This window comes from Polypterus senegalus, chromosome 12, assembly GCF_016835505.1.
Source record: "Polypterus senegalus isolate Bchr_013 chromosome 12, ASM1683550v1, whole genome shotgun sequence".
NCBI classification, from domain to species: domain Eukaryota; kingdom Metazoa; phylum Chordata; class Cladistia; order Polypteriformes; family Polypteridae; genus Polypterus; species Polypterus senegalus.
In genome coordinates this window covers 107,310,702-107,332,223 of record NC_053165.1, presented here as the reverse complement: position 1 = coordinate 107,332,223, position 21,522 = coordinate 107,310,702, and the positions used below count along the sequence as shown (strand labels likewise).

The following is a 21,522-nucleotide window of genomic DNA, read 5'->3' as shown; positions in this document are numbered from 1 at the left end:
TGCTGTTTATATCAAACAGAATTTAAATGCCATACTTCTTCAGTTGGACAATGAGCCCATCACCTGGAAAGCATTAGGGAAAGAGACCACCCAATGCAGACAGTAATTTCAACACATCTTTTTAGTAATATTAAAAAAGGCAAGCTTACAAGGGGGTATGATAGTCATGGAGGACTGTATCTGAATATTAACTGGGATAACCTTGCAAATGACAGAGCACAAGAGCAGGAGATTTTAGAAGTAGTAAGTGACTATTTTTCTTAACATAGTATGTTAACCAACATGGAGTGAAGCTTACCTGGATTTAGTCAGGGGTCACTGAGCTTACCAAGCCAATTTGAGTTCCAATAATTAGTTCTAAAAGTTTTGGAATCAATAAAATGACAACAGTGCCCAAATTTATGCACCTGCCTGATTTTGTTTGAACAATTATTGCACACTTTCTGTAAATCCCATAAACTTCATTTCACTTCTCAAATATCACTGTGTGTGTCTCCTATATGATATATTTAACTGACATTTTTTATCGTAACAGCCAACGATTTATACAGGAAAATAATGACTATTAACAAGGTTGCCCAAACTTTTGCATCCCACTGTACCTAAATTTGGAATTAATAGAAAATGTAAAAGAATCCTCAGTAGGTTCATAAAGAGTTAAAAAAAAAGAAGCTGCAAAGAAAGAAAAAAAAAACAGCTGTATACGGCATATAAGACTAATAACTCCAAAGTGAATTGTACGGTGTATGAGAATATGAGGGCAACCATTAAGAAGGATATTAGAGAGGCTAAACAACAGTTGGACAGGTATATATCAGATATGGCGTAAAGACAACCCATGAGATTCTTTCAGTATTTTTGTAGTAAAAGAACAGTCAAGGAGGAGATGAAGTGTATCTGGAATAGTAAAGGGGAATTAAAAGATACAGACAATGAAATAGCGGACTTTTTAAACTTGCATTTTTCTGAGGTCTTCACAAGTGAGGAAGTGGATAACTTCCCAGCAGTAAACAGGACTACTAAGGAGGTACTGAAGGATTTGGAAATTGTAGAGGGAGAAGTACTGCTCAGATTAAATAGGCTGAAATAAAAGAAATCATCAGGACCAGACAATATTTACCCTCGAGGTCTTAAGGAGACTAGTGAGAACATATATAAACCCTTGAGACATTTTCAGGAAGTACCTATGTACTGGGGAGATTATGAAGGACTGGAAAATGGCAAATATTATCCCATTATATAAAAATGGTGACGGGCAGATCCAAGCAACTAATGGACAGTAAGCTTAACATGCAGCACAGAAAAATTAATGGAAGGAATGATTAAGGATAAGATAGAGCAGCACATGGCAAGTACAGGAGTTTTTCTGAACAGTCAGCATGAGGTTTTACTAACATGCTGGAATTCTATGAGGAAGCAAAAACAAAAATATGATCAAAGTGGAGCATATGATATTGCCTTTACTTTCAGAAAACATATGATATAGTGTTTTAATATGAGAGGTTGGGCATCAAACTAAAAAAAGTGGGTGTTCAGGGTGATGTTTTTAGGGTATAGTCACACTAGGCATGTTTGTTCTGTACCATGCCCAAGTGCAATTGACCCCACTCCCTATTCCCCCAATGACCTGCACTCACGCCGCACTTTAATGTTCTGTGCCCAGGTTGACTTTTAAAATTTTTTTTTGTGGTTGTTTTGGAGTCACGTTGAGCAGGATAATGCTCTACCCTTTTACAGATTTATCGAGTGTGCAGTGCAGAGTTTTGCTGTTAATTGTGCTGCATGTATGAGAACATTTTTACAGAGACGAATTATGTTAATGTAAGAATCTGTAGCTTTCCTTGAAATCTACTGGTCATGTTCATGTGTAAGGTGAGAATAAAAATATTCTTAACTCAAAAGGTATTGAATGGAATGAGAATTGCTTGTCACATCATTTACATCATGTTTGTTTTCTATGCTCTGGCACATTTAGCAATCACACTGTTCCCAAATGCTTCTGAACTGGGCTCTGGCCCATCTCTTCTAAGCAGGCCAGGGCATGGTACAGTTGGTGATCACACTAGTCAAACAAATTAGACTTTGTAGGGTTACATGCGGACAAACGTGCTCAGGCATGGAACAAATTGCCAGTGTGAGTACACCCTTAGATGGATGCAGAATTGGATCAGACACAGACAACAGAGGGTGATGGTGAGAGGAACCTTAACAAAACTGGCTGATGTTAAGAGTGGTGTTCCACAGGGGTTAGTGCTAGGGCCCCTGCTATTTTCAATACAATATATATAAATGACTTCGGAATATAAGTAACAAGCTGGTTAAGTATGCAGATGATACCAAGACAGGTGGATTGGCAGATAATTTGGAATCCACAAAATCATCACAGAAGGACTTGAATAAAGCATACAGGCTTGGGCAGATTTGTGGCAGATGAAATTTAATGTCATTAAAATGTAAAGCACTCCACATAGGAAGTAAAAATGTTACGTTTGAATACACAATGGGAGGTCTGAAAAATCGAAAGTACACCTTATGAGAAGGATTTAGGAGTCATAGTGGATTCGATACTATCAACTTCCCAATAGTGTTCAGAAGCCATTAAGAAGGCAAATACAATGTTAGGTTATATAGCAGACGGTGTGGAATACAAGTCCAACAAGGTTATGCTCAAATTTTATAATGCACTTGCCAGGCTTCATCTGGAGTATTGTGTGCAGTTTTGGTCTCCAGGATACAAAAAGAACATAGCAGTGCTAGAAAAGGTTCAGAGAAGAGAAACTAGGCTGATTCCAGGGCTACAGGGGATGAATTATAATAAAAGATTAAAAAAGCTGAGCCTTTAAGAGGTGACATAATTGAAGTGTTTAAAATTATTATAAAATGAGTTGATCAAGAACACAGGGAGACAGTTGGAAACTTGTTAAAGGTAAATTTCACACAGACATTAGTCAGTTTTTCTTTACACAGAGAACCATAGACACCTGGAATAAGCACGGTAGACAAGAAGACGATAGGAGCTTTTAAAACTAGACTTGATGTTATTTTAGAAGAATTAAGTGGACAGGACTGGCAAGCTTTGTTGGGCTGAATGGCCTATTCTCATCGATCGATCGATCGATAGATAGATACTTTATTAATCCCAAAAAGAAATTCACATAATCCAGCAGCAGTATACTGATACACAAAAAAAATTTTTTTAATTAAAATTAAACAGTAATAAAAATGCATGTAAAAACAGACAATAACTTTGAATAATGTTAGCGTTTACCCCCCGGGTGCAATTGAAGAGTCGTATAGTGTGGGAGAGGAACATTCTCCTCAGTCTGTCAGTGGAGCAGGACAGTGACAGCAGTCTGTCGCTGAAGCTGCTCCTCTGCCTGGAGATGACACTGTTCAGTGGATGCAGTGAATTCTCCATGATTGACAGGAGCTTGCTTAGTGTCCGTCGCTCTGCCACAGATGTTAAACTGTCCAGCTTCATTCCTATAATAGAGCCTGCCTTCCTAACAAGTTTGTCCAGGTATGAGGCGTCCATCTTTATGCTGCCTCCCCAGCACACCACCGCGTAGAAGAGGGCACTTGCCACAACCGTCTGGTAGAACATCTGCAGCATCTTATTGCAGATGTTGAAGGACGCCAACCTTCCTCTGACCTTTCTTACACAGAGCATCAGTATTGGCAGTTTATCATCCAGCTGCACTCCCAAGTATTTACAGGTCTGCACCCTCTGCACACAGTCAGTCTCCTCTGATGATCACGGGGTCCATGAGGGGCCTGGGCCTCCTAAAATACACTACCAGTTCCTTGGTATTGCTGGTGTTCAGGTGTAAGTGGTTTGAGTCATACCATTTAACAAAGTCTTTGATTAGCTTCCTATACTCCTCCTCCTGCCCACTCCTGATGCAGCCCACAATAGCAGTGTCGTCAACGAACTTTTGCATGTGGCAGGACTCCGAATCGTATTGGAAGTTTGATGTATATTGGCTGAACAGGACTGGAGAAAGTACAGCCCCTTGCGGCACTCCTGTGTTGCTGACCACAATGTCAGACCTGCAGTTCCCGAGACACACATACGGAGGTCTGTCTTAAGATAGTCTACGATCCATGCCACCAGGTGTGAATCTACTCCCATCTCTGTCAGCTTGTCCCTAAGGAGCAGAGGCTGGATGGTGTTGAAGGCGCTAGAGAAGTCCAAAAACATAATTCTAACAGCACCACTGCCTCTGTCCAAGTGGGAGAGGGATCGGTGTAGCATATAGATGATGCTCCCACCTTCTCCAGGTATGCGAACTGCAGGGGATCGAGGGAGTGGTGGACCTGTGGCCTCAGGTGGTGAAGTAGCAGTCGCTCCATGGTCTTCATCACATGTGACGTCTGAGCAACAGGCCGGAAGTCATTCAGCTCAGTGATACCTTTGGGACTGGGGTGATACAAGATGTTTTCCAAAGCCTCAGGACTCTTCCCTGTTCCAGGCTCAGGTTGAAGATGTGCTGTAGAGGACTCCCCAGTTCCAGCGCACAGGCCTTCAGTAGTCGTGGCAATACATCTGGACCCGCTGCTTTGCTGGTACGAAGTCTCCTCAGCTCTCTGCTCACCTGCACTGCTGTAATTGTGGGTGGGGATATCTCTCCTATGCTGGTATCAGCAGAAGGATAGTTGGAGGATGCAGTACTCCAAGGTGAGCGTGGGTTAGGGTGGTCAAATCTGTTAAAGAAGTTGTTCATTTGATTTGTTCTCTCCACGTCTCTCTCGATGGTGGCACCTCGCTTCAAGCTGCAGCCAGTGATGATCGATCGATGATTTTGGCATCGATCAAGCGACAAAAAGAACTATATTTGTTCCCAAGGGGAAATGTGGCTTTTTATAGAAGTTGTTTAAATAAATAAATATATAAATACAGAGCATGCCCTTTTAATTAGCTTGTCGATTTGGTGGGCCTCTCTTGAAGTGATGTTACCAGCCGGGCTTGCCAAAGAAAATCATATTGGCCATCACAGAGTTGTAGAAGATGTGGAGGATGTCACTTCCCACATTAAAAGAACACAGTCTCCTAAGGAAAAAGAGCCTACGCTGCCCTTTCTTTTACAGTTCCTCTGTTTTCAGAGAGTCCGAACTGTCATTAATGTGGATCCACACATACTCTTAAATTTCACCTTACTGTGAAGCCTTTGCACAAGAGTTTAGAGCGTGTCTGTGGTAATTTGTGCCCATTCCACCAAATTAATGTTTGTGAGGTCAGGTACTGATACAGGACAAAGATTCTTGGCTTGCATTCGGCGTTCCAGTTCATTCCAAATATGCTCAAAAGGGCTGAGGTCAGGGCCCTGTGTAGGTAACTTGAGTTCTTCCACACCAAACTCATCAAACCATGTCTTCATGAACCAGGCTTTATGCACTGCGGTACAGTCATGCTGGAACAGAAAAAGGGTGTTCCTTAAACTGTTACCAAAAAGTTGGATGTGCACAATTGAATGTCTTTGCATGTGGTAGATTAATAGTACCCAAAACTGGAACCAAGGGGACTTGCCCAAACTCTGAAAACCAGCCTCAGACCATTAGCCCTCCTAAGCAAACAGAGTTCTCTTGGTATTCTCCAAACTCAGATTCTTCCATCAGACAGCCAGATTGTGAAGCATGACTCATCACTCCAGAAAACAGGTCTCCACTGCTCCACAGTACAACGGCAGCATGCTTTACACCACTTCAGCCAACACTTGGCATTTTGCATAGTGATCTTAGGCTTGCATGCAGCTGCTCAGCCATGGAAACCAATTTCATCAAACTTTCGACACCCAAATTTTTTGCTGATGTTGCTTCACAAGGCAGTTTGAAATTTTGTTCTGAGTCATACAGAGGATGGGCAATTTGTAGACAGTGCTCTACATTACTTCTTGGTAATAGTTGACTGGAGCAGACCTAGCAGAGCTGAAATTTCATGTACTGACAGTGCCATGTTTAAAGTCATTGAGCTCCTTAGTATTTTCCCTTATACTGGCAAAGTTTGTTAACAGAGACTGCATAGCTATGTGCTTGATTTAAATGAACCTGTCAACAATGGATGTGCAGAGGTGGATAAATTGTAAATGCTTATGATAGAGTGCTGGGCTACCAGCTTTGCAAACCTGGTAGTCTAGGTAAGCTTTGTGGTAGTCAGCTTTATATATGGGGTGGGGGTTATGTTTATTTGTAAAGTTGTGTTATACACAAGTGCATGGCACTCCATCTTCTACCTCAATATAGACACAATCGGCAGCTTGGAAGAGAGTATTTCAGTAAATAAATGATTTTTTTATAGAATTAGGTCATGTTGGTACATTGTCTTTTTCCAATGGACACAAAAATATTTTATTAAAAACTAACTGAATGCTGCATTCTCAAATTTTGCTCTCAGACTCAACCAATAAGTTAACTTACAGTATAATATAGCTGAAAGGGAAGAGGAAAAGAGGAAGGCCTCAGAGAAGGTTTATGGATGTGGTAAGAGAGGACATGCAGGTGATGCGTGTAACAGAACAAGATGCAGAGGACAAAAAGATATGGAAGATGATGATATGCTGTGTCAACCCCTAATGGCAGCAGCTGAAAGAAGAAGAGGATAATAATTAAGCTACACAAAGGAAAAGCTGCAGGACCAAATGGAGTTAGACCTTGAGTACTTAAGACCTGTGCTGACCAACTCTGTGGCATCCATGGTCACCTGTTTAGTCTGCCCTGAAGGCTACAGAAAGTGTTGCGGCTGTTGAAATCATCCTGTATTGTACATGTTCCAAAGAAGGCAGATGGCTTTTCACCTAATGACTACAGACCAGTGGCACATACATCTCACATCAAGGAGACATCTGAAAGGCTGATCCTGAACTATAGGAGTCCTCATTTGGTAGGCCACCTGAACCCACTTCACTTTGCCTATTGGACAAAGGCTGAGAGATATGCAGGTGCATGAGTCTATGGTGTCCTGGATAATGGACTACCTGTTAGGCAGACAACAGTTTGAGAGATTCAAGAACTGTTTCTGATATAGATGTGAGCAACACTGGAGCACCACAAGGAACAGTCCTGTCTCATTTTCTCTTCACTCTGTCCACCTCAGACTATAAATATAACACCAGGTCATGTCACTTGCACACATTCTTAGATGACTCTGCACTTATGGGGTGCATTGTTAAGGGAGATGAGACAAGAGTGTAGGAGTCAGGTGGAGAACTTTGTTTCTTGGTGCAGAAACAATTGTCTGCAACTTAACATGAGGAAAACCAAGGAAATGGTTATTAACTTTTGAAATACCAAACAGCATATATATATACAGTTATTAATAGAAGAGTGGATGTGTGTGTCAGAAAGATGATGTGCAGCATGGTTCATAATAGCACTCAGTTTTAGTTCAGATTTTGTACAGTACTACAAGCATTGGGTGGTCCACATCAATGACAGGTTGGACTGGTCTCATTACAAAGAGGAACTATATAAGAAAGTCTCTTAAAGAAAAGAGCCTGCACTGCCCTATGTTCCTTTAATGTGGGAAAAGACATCTTCACTTCGTCTACAACTCTGTAGTGTGCTGGTAACATCAACAAGCTAATTAAAAAAGGCAGGCTCAGTTATAGGACAAACTCTGGACCCCCTGCATGTAGTAGAAGAGGAGAGAACTTAAACTGTGATGTGTGTTTTTGCCGGGATGCAAATGAGCCCTGATGGACTAAACAGGGTTTGTAAATCAAGGGAGTGACAGAGTGCTAGTGCTAAAACAGTGCTGCTTCTAAATGAATAACAGAGCATAAAAGTGACCCACAAGTAAAAATGATTACAGAAATTCTATCTTTATCAAAAATAAATCCAAACTGTACAAGTAATATTTGTTTTCCAAAAAGTATCTTCATTTGCACTCCTTTTTATTATTCTTAAGATCACAAATGGGACAGTATATTTTTCTCCAAAGCAATGAAACAATTGCTAAGGGCAGAAACTGTCCAGTCAATAAGAACACTACCCAATGAAATTAATTTTCTGAAGTTTGGTCTATTCATATACATGCTGGTGATGCCTAAAGAAGGGACTAAAATCACTCCTGAACAGTGTGCAAAGCGAGAACATATCTAACTTGATAAATGAAAGATTTTAATGCTACAAAAAGGTGGCTCTATAAAATAACACTTATGCAAACAGAATATTTTTACAAAGAAATATTATTACATTAAAAAGCTCACTTTAATGTCAGAACACCAAAACACTTTTTTTTGCAAGTTACTGTATACTAGGACATGTAATAAAAGGTCACATTTAATCATTTCAATTCAACCACTACATTTATTTGGTACATTACCGTCCTGCTCCTTTTACAGACTGTTTGAGATGGTAGTCAGTGCCATTGGACTGAGTTCCTTCGTCCAAGACAAGAAAAAGCATGCATAGAGAAATGACTATTTGGTGGTTGGTTAAAAAAAAAAAAGACATAAAAATATGATGAAAAGTGACCAACAGTGTTTTTTTCTGTCAAACTATTTAAGGGAATATACAGATAATGCTTTGCATATAGGCCTTACTCTCAACTGCGAAAGCACTCCTCAGCCATGAAAGTTTATCATGTTGCATGTGCAATATGCAGCATTCCTGTGTCATCAATCTGTTAAATGGAATGCAATTTAGAGTTCCTTTCCTAACTGGCATGTGGCCCAAAAGAAGTAAACTGTTGTTCCAGGAGTTGCTTCTAATTATAATGTTAGTTTTTCCCAACTTCCTATGAGGCAAGGTCAGTTTCCTTTGCTACAGACAACTTGGCTGTTTCTTCATAGCGTGCGTGAACGCATGGAGGTGTGGCATTTAAAGCATGCTTACATAACCTCTACTACAAGGTTTATTGAATTTTGTCACACAAGTATTGTACACTAGAACTTTGGCCCAGCCATTATCACGCTAATGTAACTGAAAGGAGCTGGAGCCAAAACCACCAATTTTCCTAATCTAGGAAAGTTAATGATCCTGTCTTAAAAAAATTCTTCTAACCCAAACACATAAGTACAATACTTTGTCTCATCTCCTGATGCACAGTATGAACAAACTAACATTAAAAAGCAAACCACATCACAATATACTTGTACTTTTAATCATATGTATGCTGTTAGCTTTAACATACAGCAGCAGTTCAGGGAACAGATTTATTTAACAGAGTTATTATAAAAAGTTAAGTCACACAATTAGAATATAATATGATCCACACTAAAAAAAAAACAGCAGCAGATAATATAAAAATTAACACATTCCCTAATTAACCACATTATTTAGAACAAGGACTGATATTTTTAAAAGTATGGGTTAACTTACACAGATGTCCTTTTTTTGTTGAAACTGAAATTCATCAAAACATTCAACAGGTAACTGTGGTTTTTGGCATTAGTTATTTAGATGTGTAGACTTTAGTTTTAAGTGAATGCAATTATGGCTTTTTCCCAAATATTTATTTAGCAATAACCAAATAACATAACATTACCTGGTATCCCTTCAAAGGTATTTAAACTAGCCAAGTATTAGATGGATACATATGTGTACAAATCTTTTGTCATGCAGAAAATTATGGCAATTTTTAAGGGGGCTAAATAGTTTTGCATGCCATTGTAAATGGAATAAGCATTTTCAGGGACTGAATGATTAAATGTATCAATGAATGAACTACAGATGTATACTCTGATCAGCAAACATGTGCACCTAAGTAGATTGCACTTGTATATACATTACTTTTACATGTAGTATGTAACTTTGACCTCTATATATTTCAAGTTATTTAGGACTTAATACTGTCGAAAATAGCTTAAGAACTCAATTACTCTTGTAAAGTGTTTTCAAAATTGCAGAATGACTTAAAAGTAACAATCACTTCTTTAGAAAATGTATAATTTTCATATTTACTCAGGTTTATGTCAGCACTCAAAAGAGTTTTGAAAATTTATTGCTTTCATTTTTAATGATATTTTCAAAAAAAAAATAAAAATAAACACACACACTGCTTTATGTTTTATTATTAGTGCTTTGCAAGTCAGCTTTATATTTTTAGGTGTCAAGAAAAACCAGAGGACAGCATCTTATTCTTTTAAGACATGTATCAAGTAACAGATAATTTAGTGTACAACTTGACTGGTTCAGCATTTTCAGACTATTAACCACACACTAATAACTAAATTTGTTTATGACACAACTTGGGCCACCATTATACTTAGAAGGACTACAGCAGCCAAAGGAATGAGTGTGATCTCATAAATGCTTTTATACTGAATAGGTATCTGTGTTAAATGTTGAGGAGAGTAAGCTTATTAAAATATATTCTCTTGTTAAACAATCAAAGGATATACAGAAGAAAGTTTACTTAGTTAACTATGGTAAACATACACATATACACGCACACATATACACATATACATACAATTTGCATATGTTTAAGTAAGGCAGAACTCTGTACGATTCCCAACATTTAGGACGGACAGATAACCAAATTTTCTAAGTTAGGATTTTGGTTAAGGTGATCTTTTTGATTCAGAACTGTTAGAGCAAATACCACTATTCAAATATATTTAAAAAATTGCGGAGGGCTGGCGCCCTGCCCGGGATTTCTTCCTGCCTTGTGCCCTGTGCTGGTTCGGATTGGCTCCAGCTGACCCCTGTGACCCTGTGTTAGGATACAGCGGCTTGGATAATGGATAGGTGGATATATTTTTTGAAGGCAAAAGTTGACATTCAATTGTAAATACAGTAATGATTGTTGGTTTTACTTTGCACTATTTAGCATTGTATTATTCCATATACTTTAAGCAATGTTTTACATATTTTGTAGAACTGTTTTAGCAAAGCCACCCATTTTGCAATTTTGAATGGTTGCCTTGTTATTGTCATTAAACCCCTTGAAAATGCAGTCTGGGACAATTTTTTTTCATAATCCACTGTGCAATTTTTTGATTACACAGTAGGTGTAATTAGGAGCAGATTTTTAAACACTTCTCCAGCCCTGCATGTAGGCCCTCCAACATGGAGGGAAAACCTGGGGGTTGGTAATCCAGCCACCATAAAAAACCTCACACTGGTTCCATTCCATCTGAACTAGTGTGGTGCTGAGGTGTCTCCCGATGCATGGCTGCACTCGGGTCCTAATCTGGGATCCTAAGTTGGTTTGTCATGTGGTGGGTGCGGCAAAACGTGCTCCTAACCTCTCTCTCCAGTAGCCTAAAAGTATTGTTCTGCTCCTGTTGTGATTCACTCTTAAACCGGACATCTCTGTTGTTTTATGCTAAAATGTTCTCATTAATGAAAACTGCAGTACTTCTGGTTTTCCATTTATAAAGGCTTAAAAATCACAATTTTAAAGAACATTTTCTGTGACAGCAGTGCTCGTTTAAATTTCTCAGCAGACACTCTGTGTGTTACATTATATTACATACATTTTTCCTGCATCTGTAAATGGGAGGGTCAATAGATTATTTTGTGCTTTATACTGGTAATTAATTCCAACCACTTGGAAGAGATATGTTTTCTCTTTGACATTAAACAGTCTTTTTCCTTTGATTAATGTCAAAAAAGCCAAATTAAATCAACACTGATTCAATGCAGTAAAACAATAAATTGAAATATCTCCCAATGGGGCGAGTACAGGCAGTGCTAAGTGTGTCTGGTTCTGCTTTCTCTTTCATCTCTTAGTACGCCCATAGAATCCAGTTTTTGTGATGGGCTTTGTTTGAAGATTGTAGTATTTACACAACAGAGCATACGTTATAAGCACTTCAAGCTTTGCAGACACACCGCATGAAAATGTTATTAGTAATATTCACGTATAATAAAAGGATGTACACCCAAAATTCGTAACCTAAGCTTGAAATTTTTTCATTGTCTAATTTGACCACCCTAATATTTATTCAGATATTATACAAACACACTCACACATTGTTAACCTTTTTGCATAAAGTTATAATAAAAAAAAAAAACAAACAAAACAACAGGTTACAGATGATTGTGATAAGAACCACTTGAAAAACGCACACCTTCGCACAGGTAAATCACTTGATTCTCCACACACTGAAGTGACACAATCAAAGAAAAATATATTTATTACTTGATCAGAAAAAAAGAACAGTACAATAACAAATATTTATCAATACATCCATCCATTTTCTGAATTCATCCCTCCTAACCTGCTTATAATGCCTGAGGGTCATATATATACTGCCTGTCTTTGCCTATAGAGTTTATCTTAAACAGCCTATCTTTACAGTTTATCTTTAAATTGCAACATCATTATTATGGACACGGAGAAAATGCCAATAAGAATGTAGCCCAACAAATCCACAAGCAGGAAGTCTGTAATGCAATAAGTACAATTAACAACACAGATGGAGATAAAATTATTGACCATAAAAATATAACTTACACATTTAAAGCGTACTACAAGTTCTTATATTCTACTCGGTTTAAAGAAGATAAGACACAATCTAATGAGTTTCTTGATTCATTAGAGATACCAGCAGTGACAGTAGTCCTAAAAGCATTAGCAGATTTTCAAAAGATATCCTGACTCAAAATCAATTTGAATAAAAGTGTGCTTTTTCCAGTGAATTCTCTAGCACATAATATTGGACTGGACACCTTCCTATTAACATTAGCAGATCAGTTTAAGTATCTAGGGGTAAATATTATAAGCAAATATAAAGCTCTTTTTCAACAAAATTTTGCTATCCGCATGGAAAAAAATTAAATGAGACGGGACTACATGATCTACCCTCCAACTTACGATATCAGGGAGAATCAACATTAAGTTGACCATCCTTACCAAGCTGTTCATCCAGTTTCAAAGCATCCCCATATAAATTAATTTTTTTTAGAAATTAGACTCAATTATAACTTAATTTACGTAGAATTTGAAGCATCCATGCATCCAAAGGGTGACACTACAACGACCTAAATCAGAACGGGGTATGGCACTACCCATATTTCATTTATATTATTCGGCGGCAAATATACAAGCTATAAAGACATGGCCATTGACACCAATTGATGAATATACATAAGCCTGGTCTGCAATAGAAATAAAATCTTGCAGTGCTTCTTAACATGCTCTACGCCCCAGTTAATACAAACTACCATCATTACACTAAAATACAATTACCCTTCATTCTCTCAGAATATGGAACCAATGATGGAAGCACTTTAAGACAAAAAAGCTTTTATCTGTTGCACTTCTACCTAACAATCGCCTTTTACCACCCTCTCAAACATATACACTATTCAATGTCTGTGAAATGTCCAGGCTTAAAACACTTAGAGACCTATACATAGATAATGCCTTTGCATCCTACAAACATTTACGCTTCAAATACACCTTCTCATCAACACAATTCCTCCACTACTTTCAAGCTAGAAACTTTGCTAAACAGAACCTGCTCAGTTTTTCTCATATTCCACCTTGTTTTATTTCAGAATAATTATCGATCAGTCTTGAAGATGCAGAAAGCATCTCTACAGTTTATAAAAAGCTTTTTAAAGTCTCTTCCTTTCAAAGACCCCAGAGTACACTGGGGAAAGGATTTGTCACTTAGTATTTCAGAAAAGTGGTGGAAGACAGCTATGTACAGAATATACTCGAGCTCCATATGTGCAAAGCATTCTGCCATTCAACTTAAAATATTTTATTAAGCACATTTATCATGTTTAAAACTGTCCAAAATGTTTTCAGGGCAAGATTGAACCTGTGAACATTGCAATCAAGCTCCAGGTTCAATGGGCCACATGTTCTAGGCATGCACCAAATTAACAACATTTTGGACAAAAATCTTAACATGCCTATCAGACAGCCTTGGTGTCACAATTAAAGTGCAAAAGACAAACAAATTGTAAGCCCCTTTACTATACTACTAGCATGTAGACTTATCTTGCTCAACTGGAAGAATCCCACCTCACAACTCTTAAGTCTGTAGGTAACAGATGTTCTATACTACCTTAAATTGGAAAAAATCTAATTCTCACTTACAGGATCTGTTCAAAACTTTTTTAAAATGTGGCAGGATCTAATCAATAACATTTTAGAATAAGTTTCCGTTTTGGAGAAAAGAATACCCTTTTATTTGGTTTCTGGATCCTTTCTTTTTCTCTTGGATGGTGGTTGAATTTTGCTTTGATTTGTTAAATTTGACTTGACTGTATGGAATATTATCTGTTTCTAATTACAATGAATAAAAATATAAAAAGAAAAAGATCAAGATGACGGAGAGAGTGAGGGCAGAGCCAAGGATCAAACAGTGAAAGTTGCAAAAGGAACACTGTAAGGTAGAATTCAGGTAGGAGGCAAAACAGGCTCTTACTGGCAGTGAAGATAGCTGGGCAACTACAGCAGAAGTGATACACAAGATAGCTAGAAAGGTGCTTGGTGTGAAATCTGGACAGTGGAAGGAGGAGAAAGAAACCTGGTGGTGGAATGGTGAAGTACAGGAGAGTATACAAGGAAGATGCTGTCGAAGAAGTGGGATAGTACAAAGAGATAAGACAAAGTGAAGAGGAAGGTGGTGAAGGAAAGAGAAAGCAAATGATGAGTTGTATGAGAGGATGGAGACTAAGGAGGGAGAAAATGACATGTATCAATTGGCTAGACAGAAGGTTCAAGATGAGAAAGATGTGCAGCGGGTTAGGGTGATAAAGGATAATGACAGAAATATACTCACAAGCGAGGAGAGTGTATTGAGCAGATGAAAAGAATACGTTGAGAGGCTGATGAATGAAGAGAATGCATGAGAGAGAAGGTTGGATGATATGGAGATAGTGAATCAGGATGTGCAACCAACTAGCAAGGATAAAGTAAAGATGGCTATAAAGAGTATAAAGAACGGGAACGCTGTTGGTCCAGATAACATACCTGTACATGCATGGAAGTGTTTAAGGGAGATGGAAGTGGAGTGTTTAAACCAGACTGTTTAATGCAGTCTTGGAAAGTGAGAGGATGATTGAGGTGTAGAGAAGAAGTGTACGGGTACTGATTTTTAAGAATAAGGGTGATGAGCAGAACTGTAGTAATTACAGAAGGATAAAATTGATCAGTCACAGCATGAAGTAATGGGAAAGAGTAGTAGAAGCTAAGTTAACTAGGGAGGTGATTATTAATGAGCAGCAGAATGGTTTCATACTGGCAAAGAGCACTACAGATGTGATGTTTGTTCTGAAAATGTTGGTGGAGAAGTATGAAGAAGGGGAAAAGGAGTTGCAATGTGTCTTTGTGGATCTAGAGAAAGCATATGATAGGGTACCTTGTGAGGAGTTGCATTGTACAAAGAAGTGGAGAGTGGCAAAGAAGTATGCAAGAGTGATACCGGATATGTATGAGGGAAGTGTGACAGTGGTGAGGTCTGCAATAGGAGTGACTGATGTATTCAAGGTGGAGGTAGGATTACATCAGGGATCAGCTTTGAGCCTTTTCTTATTTACAATGGTGATGGACAGATGATGATGTGACCTGTAACGAGAGTAGGGAGCAGGTTGCAAAGACCCTGAAGAGGTGGAGTTATGTTCTAGAGAGGAGAGGAATGAAGGTCAGTAGGACCGAGACAGAATATACAAGTGCTGGTCATAAAATTAGAATATCATGACAAAGTTGATTTATTTCAGTAATTCCATTCAAAAAGTGAAACATGTATATTAGATTCATTCATTACACACAGACTGATGTATTTCAAATGTTTATTTCTTTTAATTTTGATAATTACAACTGACAACTAATGAAAGTCCCAAATTCAGTATCTCGGTAAATTAGAATATTGTGAAAAGGTTCAATATTGAAGACACCTGGTGCCACACTCTAATCAGCAAATTAACTCAAAACACCTGCAAAAGCCTTTAAATGGTCTCTCAGTCTAGTTCTGTAGGCTACACAATCATGGGGAAGACTGCTGACTTGACAGTTGTCCAAAAGATGACCACTGACACCTTGCACAAGGAGGGCAAGACACAAAAGGTCATTGCTTAAGAGGCTGGCTGTTCACAGAGCTCTGTGTCCAAGCACATTAATAGCGAGGCGAAGGGAAGGACAAGATGTGGTAGAAAAAAGTGTACAAGCAATAGGGATAACCGCACCCTGGAGAGGATTGTGAAACAAAACCCATTCAAAACTGTGGGGGAGATTCACAAAGAGTGGACTGCAGCTGGAGTCAGTGCTTCAAGAACCACCACGCACAGACGTATGCAAGACATGGGTTTCAGCTGTCGCATTCCTTGTGTCAAGCCACTCTTGAACAAGAAACAGCGTCAGAAGCGTCTCGCCTGGGCTAAAGACAAAACTGCTGCAGAGTGGTCCAAAGTTATGTTCTCTGATGAAAGTAAATTTTGCATTTCCTTTGGAAATCAAGGTCCCAGAGTCTGGAGGAAGAGAGGAGAAGCACAGAATCCACGTTGCTTGAGGTTCAGTGTAAAGTTTCCACAGTCAGTGATGGTTTGGGGTGCCATGTCATCTGCTGGTGTTGGTCCATTGTGTTTTCTGAGGTCCAAGGTCAACGCAGCTGTCTACCAGGAAGTTGTAGAGCACTTCATGCATCCTGCTGCTAACGAACTTTATGGAGATGCAGATTTCATTTTCCAACAGGACCTGGCACCTGCACACAGTGCCAAAACTACCAGTACCTGGTTTAAGGACCATGGTATCCCTGTTCTTGATTGAAGAGCAAACTCGTCTGACCTTAACCCCATAGAAAATATATGGGGTATTGTGAAGAGGAAGATGCAATACGCCAGACCCAACAATTCAGAAGAGCTGAAGGCCACTATCAGAGCAACATGGGCTCTCATAACACCTGAGCAGTGCCACAGACTGATCGACTCCATGCCACGCCGCATTGCTGCAGTAATCCATGCCAAAGGAGCCCCAACTAAATATTGAGTGCTGTACATTCTCATACTTTTCATGTTCATACCTTTCAGTTGGCCAACATTTCTAAAAATCCTTTTTTTGCATTGGTCTTAATTGATATTCTAATTTTCCGAGATACTGAATTTGGGACTCATTAGTTGTCAGTTATAATCATCAAAATTAAAAGAAATAAACATTTGAAATACATCAGTCTGTGTGTAATGAATGAATCTAATATACAAGTTTCACTTTTTGAATGGAATTACTGAAATTAATCAACTTTGTCATGATATTCTAATTTTATGACCAGCACTTGTATGTGTGTAAATGAGAGGGAGGTCAGAGGAATGGTGAGAATGCATGGAGTAGAGATGGTGAACGTGGATGAGTTTTCCTAATAAACTTGCATTTAAGTTTTCCTGCGGATAAGTTGGGGATTGATTTAACCATATAATTTCCGTATTTTATAATGTCTGTCGTATAAGTCAAATGCGGAAAACACACGCTATTGGTCCAAGAGATTATGATATGCTAACGTCCACCTGAGAGAGTATCCACGGAGCACACTGCATTTTTTTAATGTATTGTGCCTACGTGACCATATGGTAATACCTGAACTATTCCAAAGTGACGTTTGCACCGTTTTGTGTATCTCACATCCTCATACACCTTTATCGTAAGATCATCCCTTATCTACGATGGAGCGTTCGATCAGAAGAAAATATGAAGCTGATTTTAAATTAAAAGCTGCTGAAGTGGCGAAAGAAATGGGTAACTGCACTGCTGCAACAAAATTCGATGTATCTGAGAAACTGTCGTGAGATTGGAGGAAGCAGGAAGATGTTAAAAAAAAAGTGTTGTATTTTTGAACAGGGGTCTGCTTTTATGATCGATTTTTTGGGTTTCAAGACCTAACTTTTATGCAAATATATATGGTAAATACTTGGAATCAACAGTACAGAGTAACAGGTGGGTGAAGAAGAGCGTCAGGATTGATTTGTGGCAGACAGGTACCAGCAAGACTGAAAGGGAAGGTCTGCAAGATAGTAGTGAGACTAGCTATGTTATATGGGTTAGAGACAGTGGCACTGACAAAAAGACAGGAGACAGAGCTGAAGGTGGCAGAGTTAAAAATGGCATGATTTGCATTGAGTGTGCCAAGGATTAGGAATGAGTATATTAGAAGGTCAGCTCAGGCTAGACAGTTTGGAGACAAAGCCAGAGAGAAGAAATGCTATGTATATTGGAAGAAGGATGTTAGGAATGATGTTGCCAGGCAAGATGAAAAGAGGAAGGATTAAGAGGAGGTTTATGGATGTGGAGAAAGAGGACATGTAGGTGGTGAGTATGACAGAGCAAGATTCAGAGTACAGGAAAATATGGAAACAGATGATCCTTTGTGGTGACACCTAATGGGAACAGCCAAAAGAAGACGAGTATGTGTTGAATCAATAGTGGAAAAAAAAGTGTAAATTTCTAAAAGCATGTTCAATAAACTAAATTAAATGCAAATAAATCAATGCTGCCAAGCAATGAATGCATTTCCAAGGATTTGCAAATTACCGATTTGTATTCTCTGCACACTCACAAATGACTGGATATTAACTTTGATGGCATTTAGCTGGAAGCAGTGAGTACTCAATGAAAGTGAACTTCAAAATCATTAGCAGAATATCTTATGACTATATGACTAGACATGGGAGTCAAATCAAGCAAGTGGAATTCACGAGGCAGTACTACTACAAGTAATCACTATGCCACAGTGCTGCTTGCATACCTCATGGTAAATGTAGTTTTTATGTACAGCAAAAATATTAGCGAACATTCGTCACCAACAAAATACCAAGGTAAAAGTAAGGCAGAGCCTTTAAAATAAAATAAAAAAACAATAATCTGTAAATACAGTAGGAGTGTGCCGATGTGATTTACCAAGGCAGATAATTTTTAAAAACAAAAGGACAATAATCAGCTAATATACTTGATTCTGGTTAAAAAAATGTTTTATATTATGGAATACAATCCTTGATATTCACATAGTGCTACATTTAGTGAAACAGAACATGTATTTCCAATAGCAACTTTAACAAATGTTCACCCACATGTACTAAAAACAACCAAGAACAACAATTTCTAACTAAAAACACAGTGCTATTTAGCAGTGGTTTCTGTCCTATAACTAAAACCATCCTTAATTTATTACAAGTGTAATTAGGAAAGTAAAAGGAAAACCCACCCGATTCACATTGTCATTTCCAATTTCTCTGTTCAGTAAGAGTTGTGATCAAAGGTATTTCTTTGAACTTCAAACTTCTCTTACAAGTATTTTCCATGCTTTTTTGTATTCTTATTCAAGCCTAACAGAAGTTACTTTTAAAATTACAATTAAAAGAATGGCAATGCAATTTATACTTACATGAATTGTGACGTCGGCGAAAACCTTTAGCTTGAGTGAAAGCTTCAAAGTGACGTTCTCCATAACTCTTTGAACACTGCTGAGGCGAGTTGAAGCCTTCTTGAGTTTTTACTTCATCTTTACGAGGCACTGCAACTGGTGCAGTACTAGGTATAACAGTTCCTTTTGCATTTCTTGAGTTATGAGCTAATGGAAGCGAATCTGATTGTATTCCATGACTACTACCAGGGATTTCTAAAATCTTGAGTTCTTTGATGTCCATGGCACTTTTAAAAAAAAAAACAAAAAAAAAAAACAAAACAGCAAATAAATCAATATAATACAGGTTCAATCACAACGCAAAAACAGAAATTATTATAACCTTCTAACTGAATTTAGTACCTTTTAAAGAATATAATTTTTAACAAGACAGTCGTTATGTGTTAATGGTCCTAACATTCCCATTTCCCACTATCATAGTTTATACTTTAAATATGTAAACTGTTACATTTTCTGTTCATTAATAATAAATAAATCGTAACCAAAAAGTTGCAAAAAACTCCAAAAACAGGACACATAGTTTAAGAGAAAATGAATGTGCCTAGAACAAAAAAAGTTAACTGTTAAATAAGTTTACCTGAAAAAATATACAAGAAATGCTTGGTTCATATTTCTGAATAATATGTACATTTTGAAATTCTAATACATTAAATAAAGCTACAAGTATTTAATGTAATATAAAAAACAATTGTTACCACTGAATTTATTTTCATGGTATTTTCTTTTATATATATATGCCTTGACTTAATAGGAATGTTGGTAAAGTGCCATTATCAATTTCTGTCACAATTATGACATTACTTATCCAAGATTTTATGAAAATGACAACAAGCTGGTACTAAGTTTGCTTATCACACGTTACTGTGTTAATGCAACAATTACCACATCACAAAGACCATAAGGCATTTTTTTTTAAATATACAGGAATAAATTCCAATACAACAAAATATAGTAGCAAGTAGCGGTGTAAAAAAACATTCATACACTTCAGTATTTCAATATTATGTTTTCTGATTCTCAAAAACGCGGTATTGATTTTTAATTACTAGTTTACATTCAAATATTCAAGGCATACAGTTCATGTTGCGTTTAAACCCCCAAACACAAGATAGCAGCTAACGTAACAGCATAAATTGAGACAGGAAATAGCGTAAGGGTTGATTCTATTAGGTATGTAGGCTTTCAATACTCAGGCATGCAGATCTGGCAGACAACGTGGATCGTGCAGTAACAAACCGAGCTCACTAGTAACACGACAATTGATGGATGAATCCAGAGGAGTCAGACCGGCTACTGCGGTGTACAAAGAGGAAGTGTGGGTTCATTTTGGCTTTCACAATAAAGAAGGCGCTAAGGAGATTGACAAGAGCCATGCCGTCTGCAAATTGTGCCATGCCAAAATAAAATATTCAGGGAACACAACGAATCTGAGAGCACACTTAGCAAGACACCATTCTTATGTAAAGATAAAGTAGCAGCAAACGGCAAGCGTTAAAAAAGTGGGTCCCTCTCAACTCACTATGGAACAACTTCAAAAACTATGGGATGTTTAAGCAAAATGTTAAGAAGTCAAGCAAAATTACACCTTTTATTGGCATTTTGCTTGACTTCTCACTACATTCATAATGGCTAACATGGTACAACAACCTAGTACTACAGCATAATGTTATTAAACTGTATATATGATTTATTCTAATTAAAAATATTTGTGTTTTGAGATTTAAAGTAATATCACTTCACTGTCGTTTTATTTCTACTTTTTTTTCAGTAAAATAGGTAATAAGATGTTATCCATTGTTGAGTAACATTTTAATTAATGGACAATTTCTGTGCAAGTTCCACTTTCATATAAAATCGGGTTACAAAAGTTGATAGAATGGGATTTGTTTATAACCCAGGAGCTACCTGTAAATGACAACAGATCTATTAGGGAATCAAACTAATGAACAGTAATTAGTAAGGAATCGACATTGACAATCTTTATTTTAACTGCTTTGTGTGCCACTTCTGCTTGATCAGCACCACCAGGCTGCTTACAGTTATGCAGTGCAATCTTCATGGCCAAAGGGATATTCATGGGGCACTGGATGAAATCAGGGACGGAAACAATTCTAGAATCTCTGGATCTGAATTTTAGCAATTAGTTTTAAGACTTTTGTTTTCATGTTTGCACTAAGTCCCTGAGGAAGACACTTTAAACCAGAAGAACAGG

General features: G+C 37.8%; 1 protein-coding gene across 2 annotated transcripts in view; it reads right to left on the bottom strand.

The window, feature by feature from the left end:
* The window catches only part of edc3 (enhancer of mRNA decapping 3 homolog (S. cerevisiae)), a 68,706-nt gene that overhangs the window by 43,469 nt on the left and 3,715 nt on the right, over positions 1-21,522 (bottom strand). For both annotated transcript variants that reach the window (XM_039773177.1, XM_039773178.1), the window contains exon 3: positions 19,272-19,537. In XM_039773177.1, the coding sequence (XP_039629111.1) occupies positions 19,272-19,537 (266 nt within the window). The remainder of the gene's footprint in view (positions 1-19,271; positions 19,538-21,522) is intronic.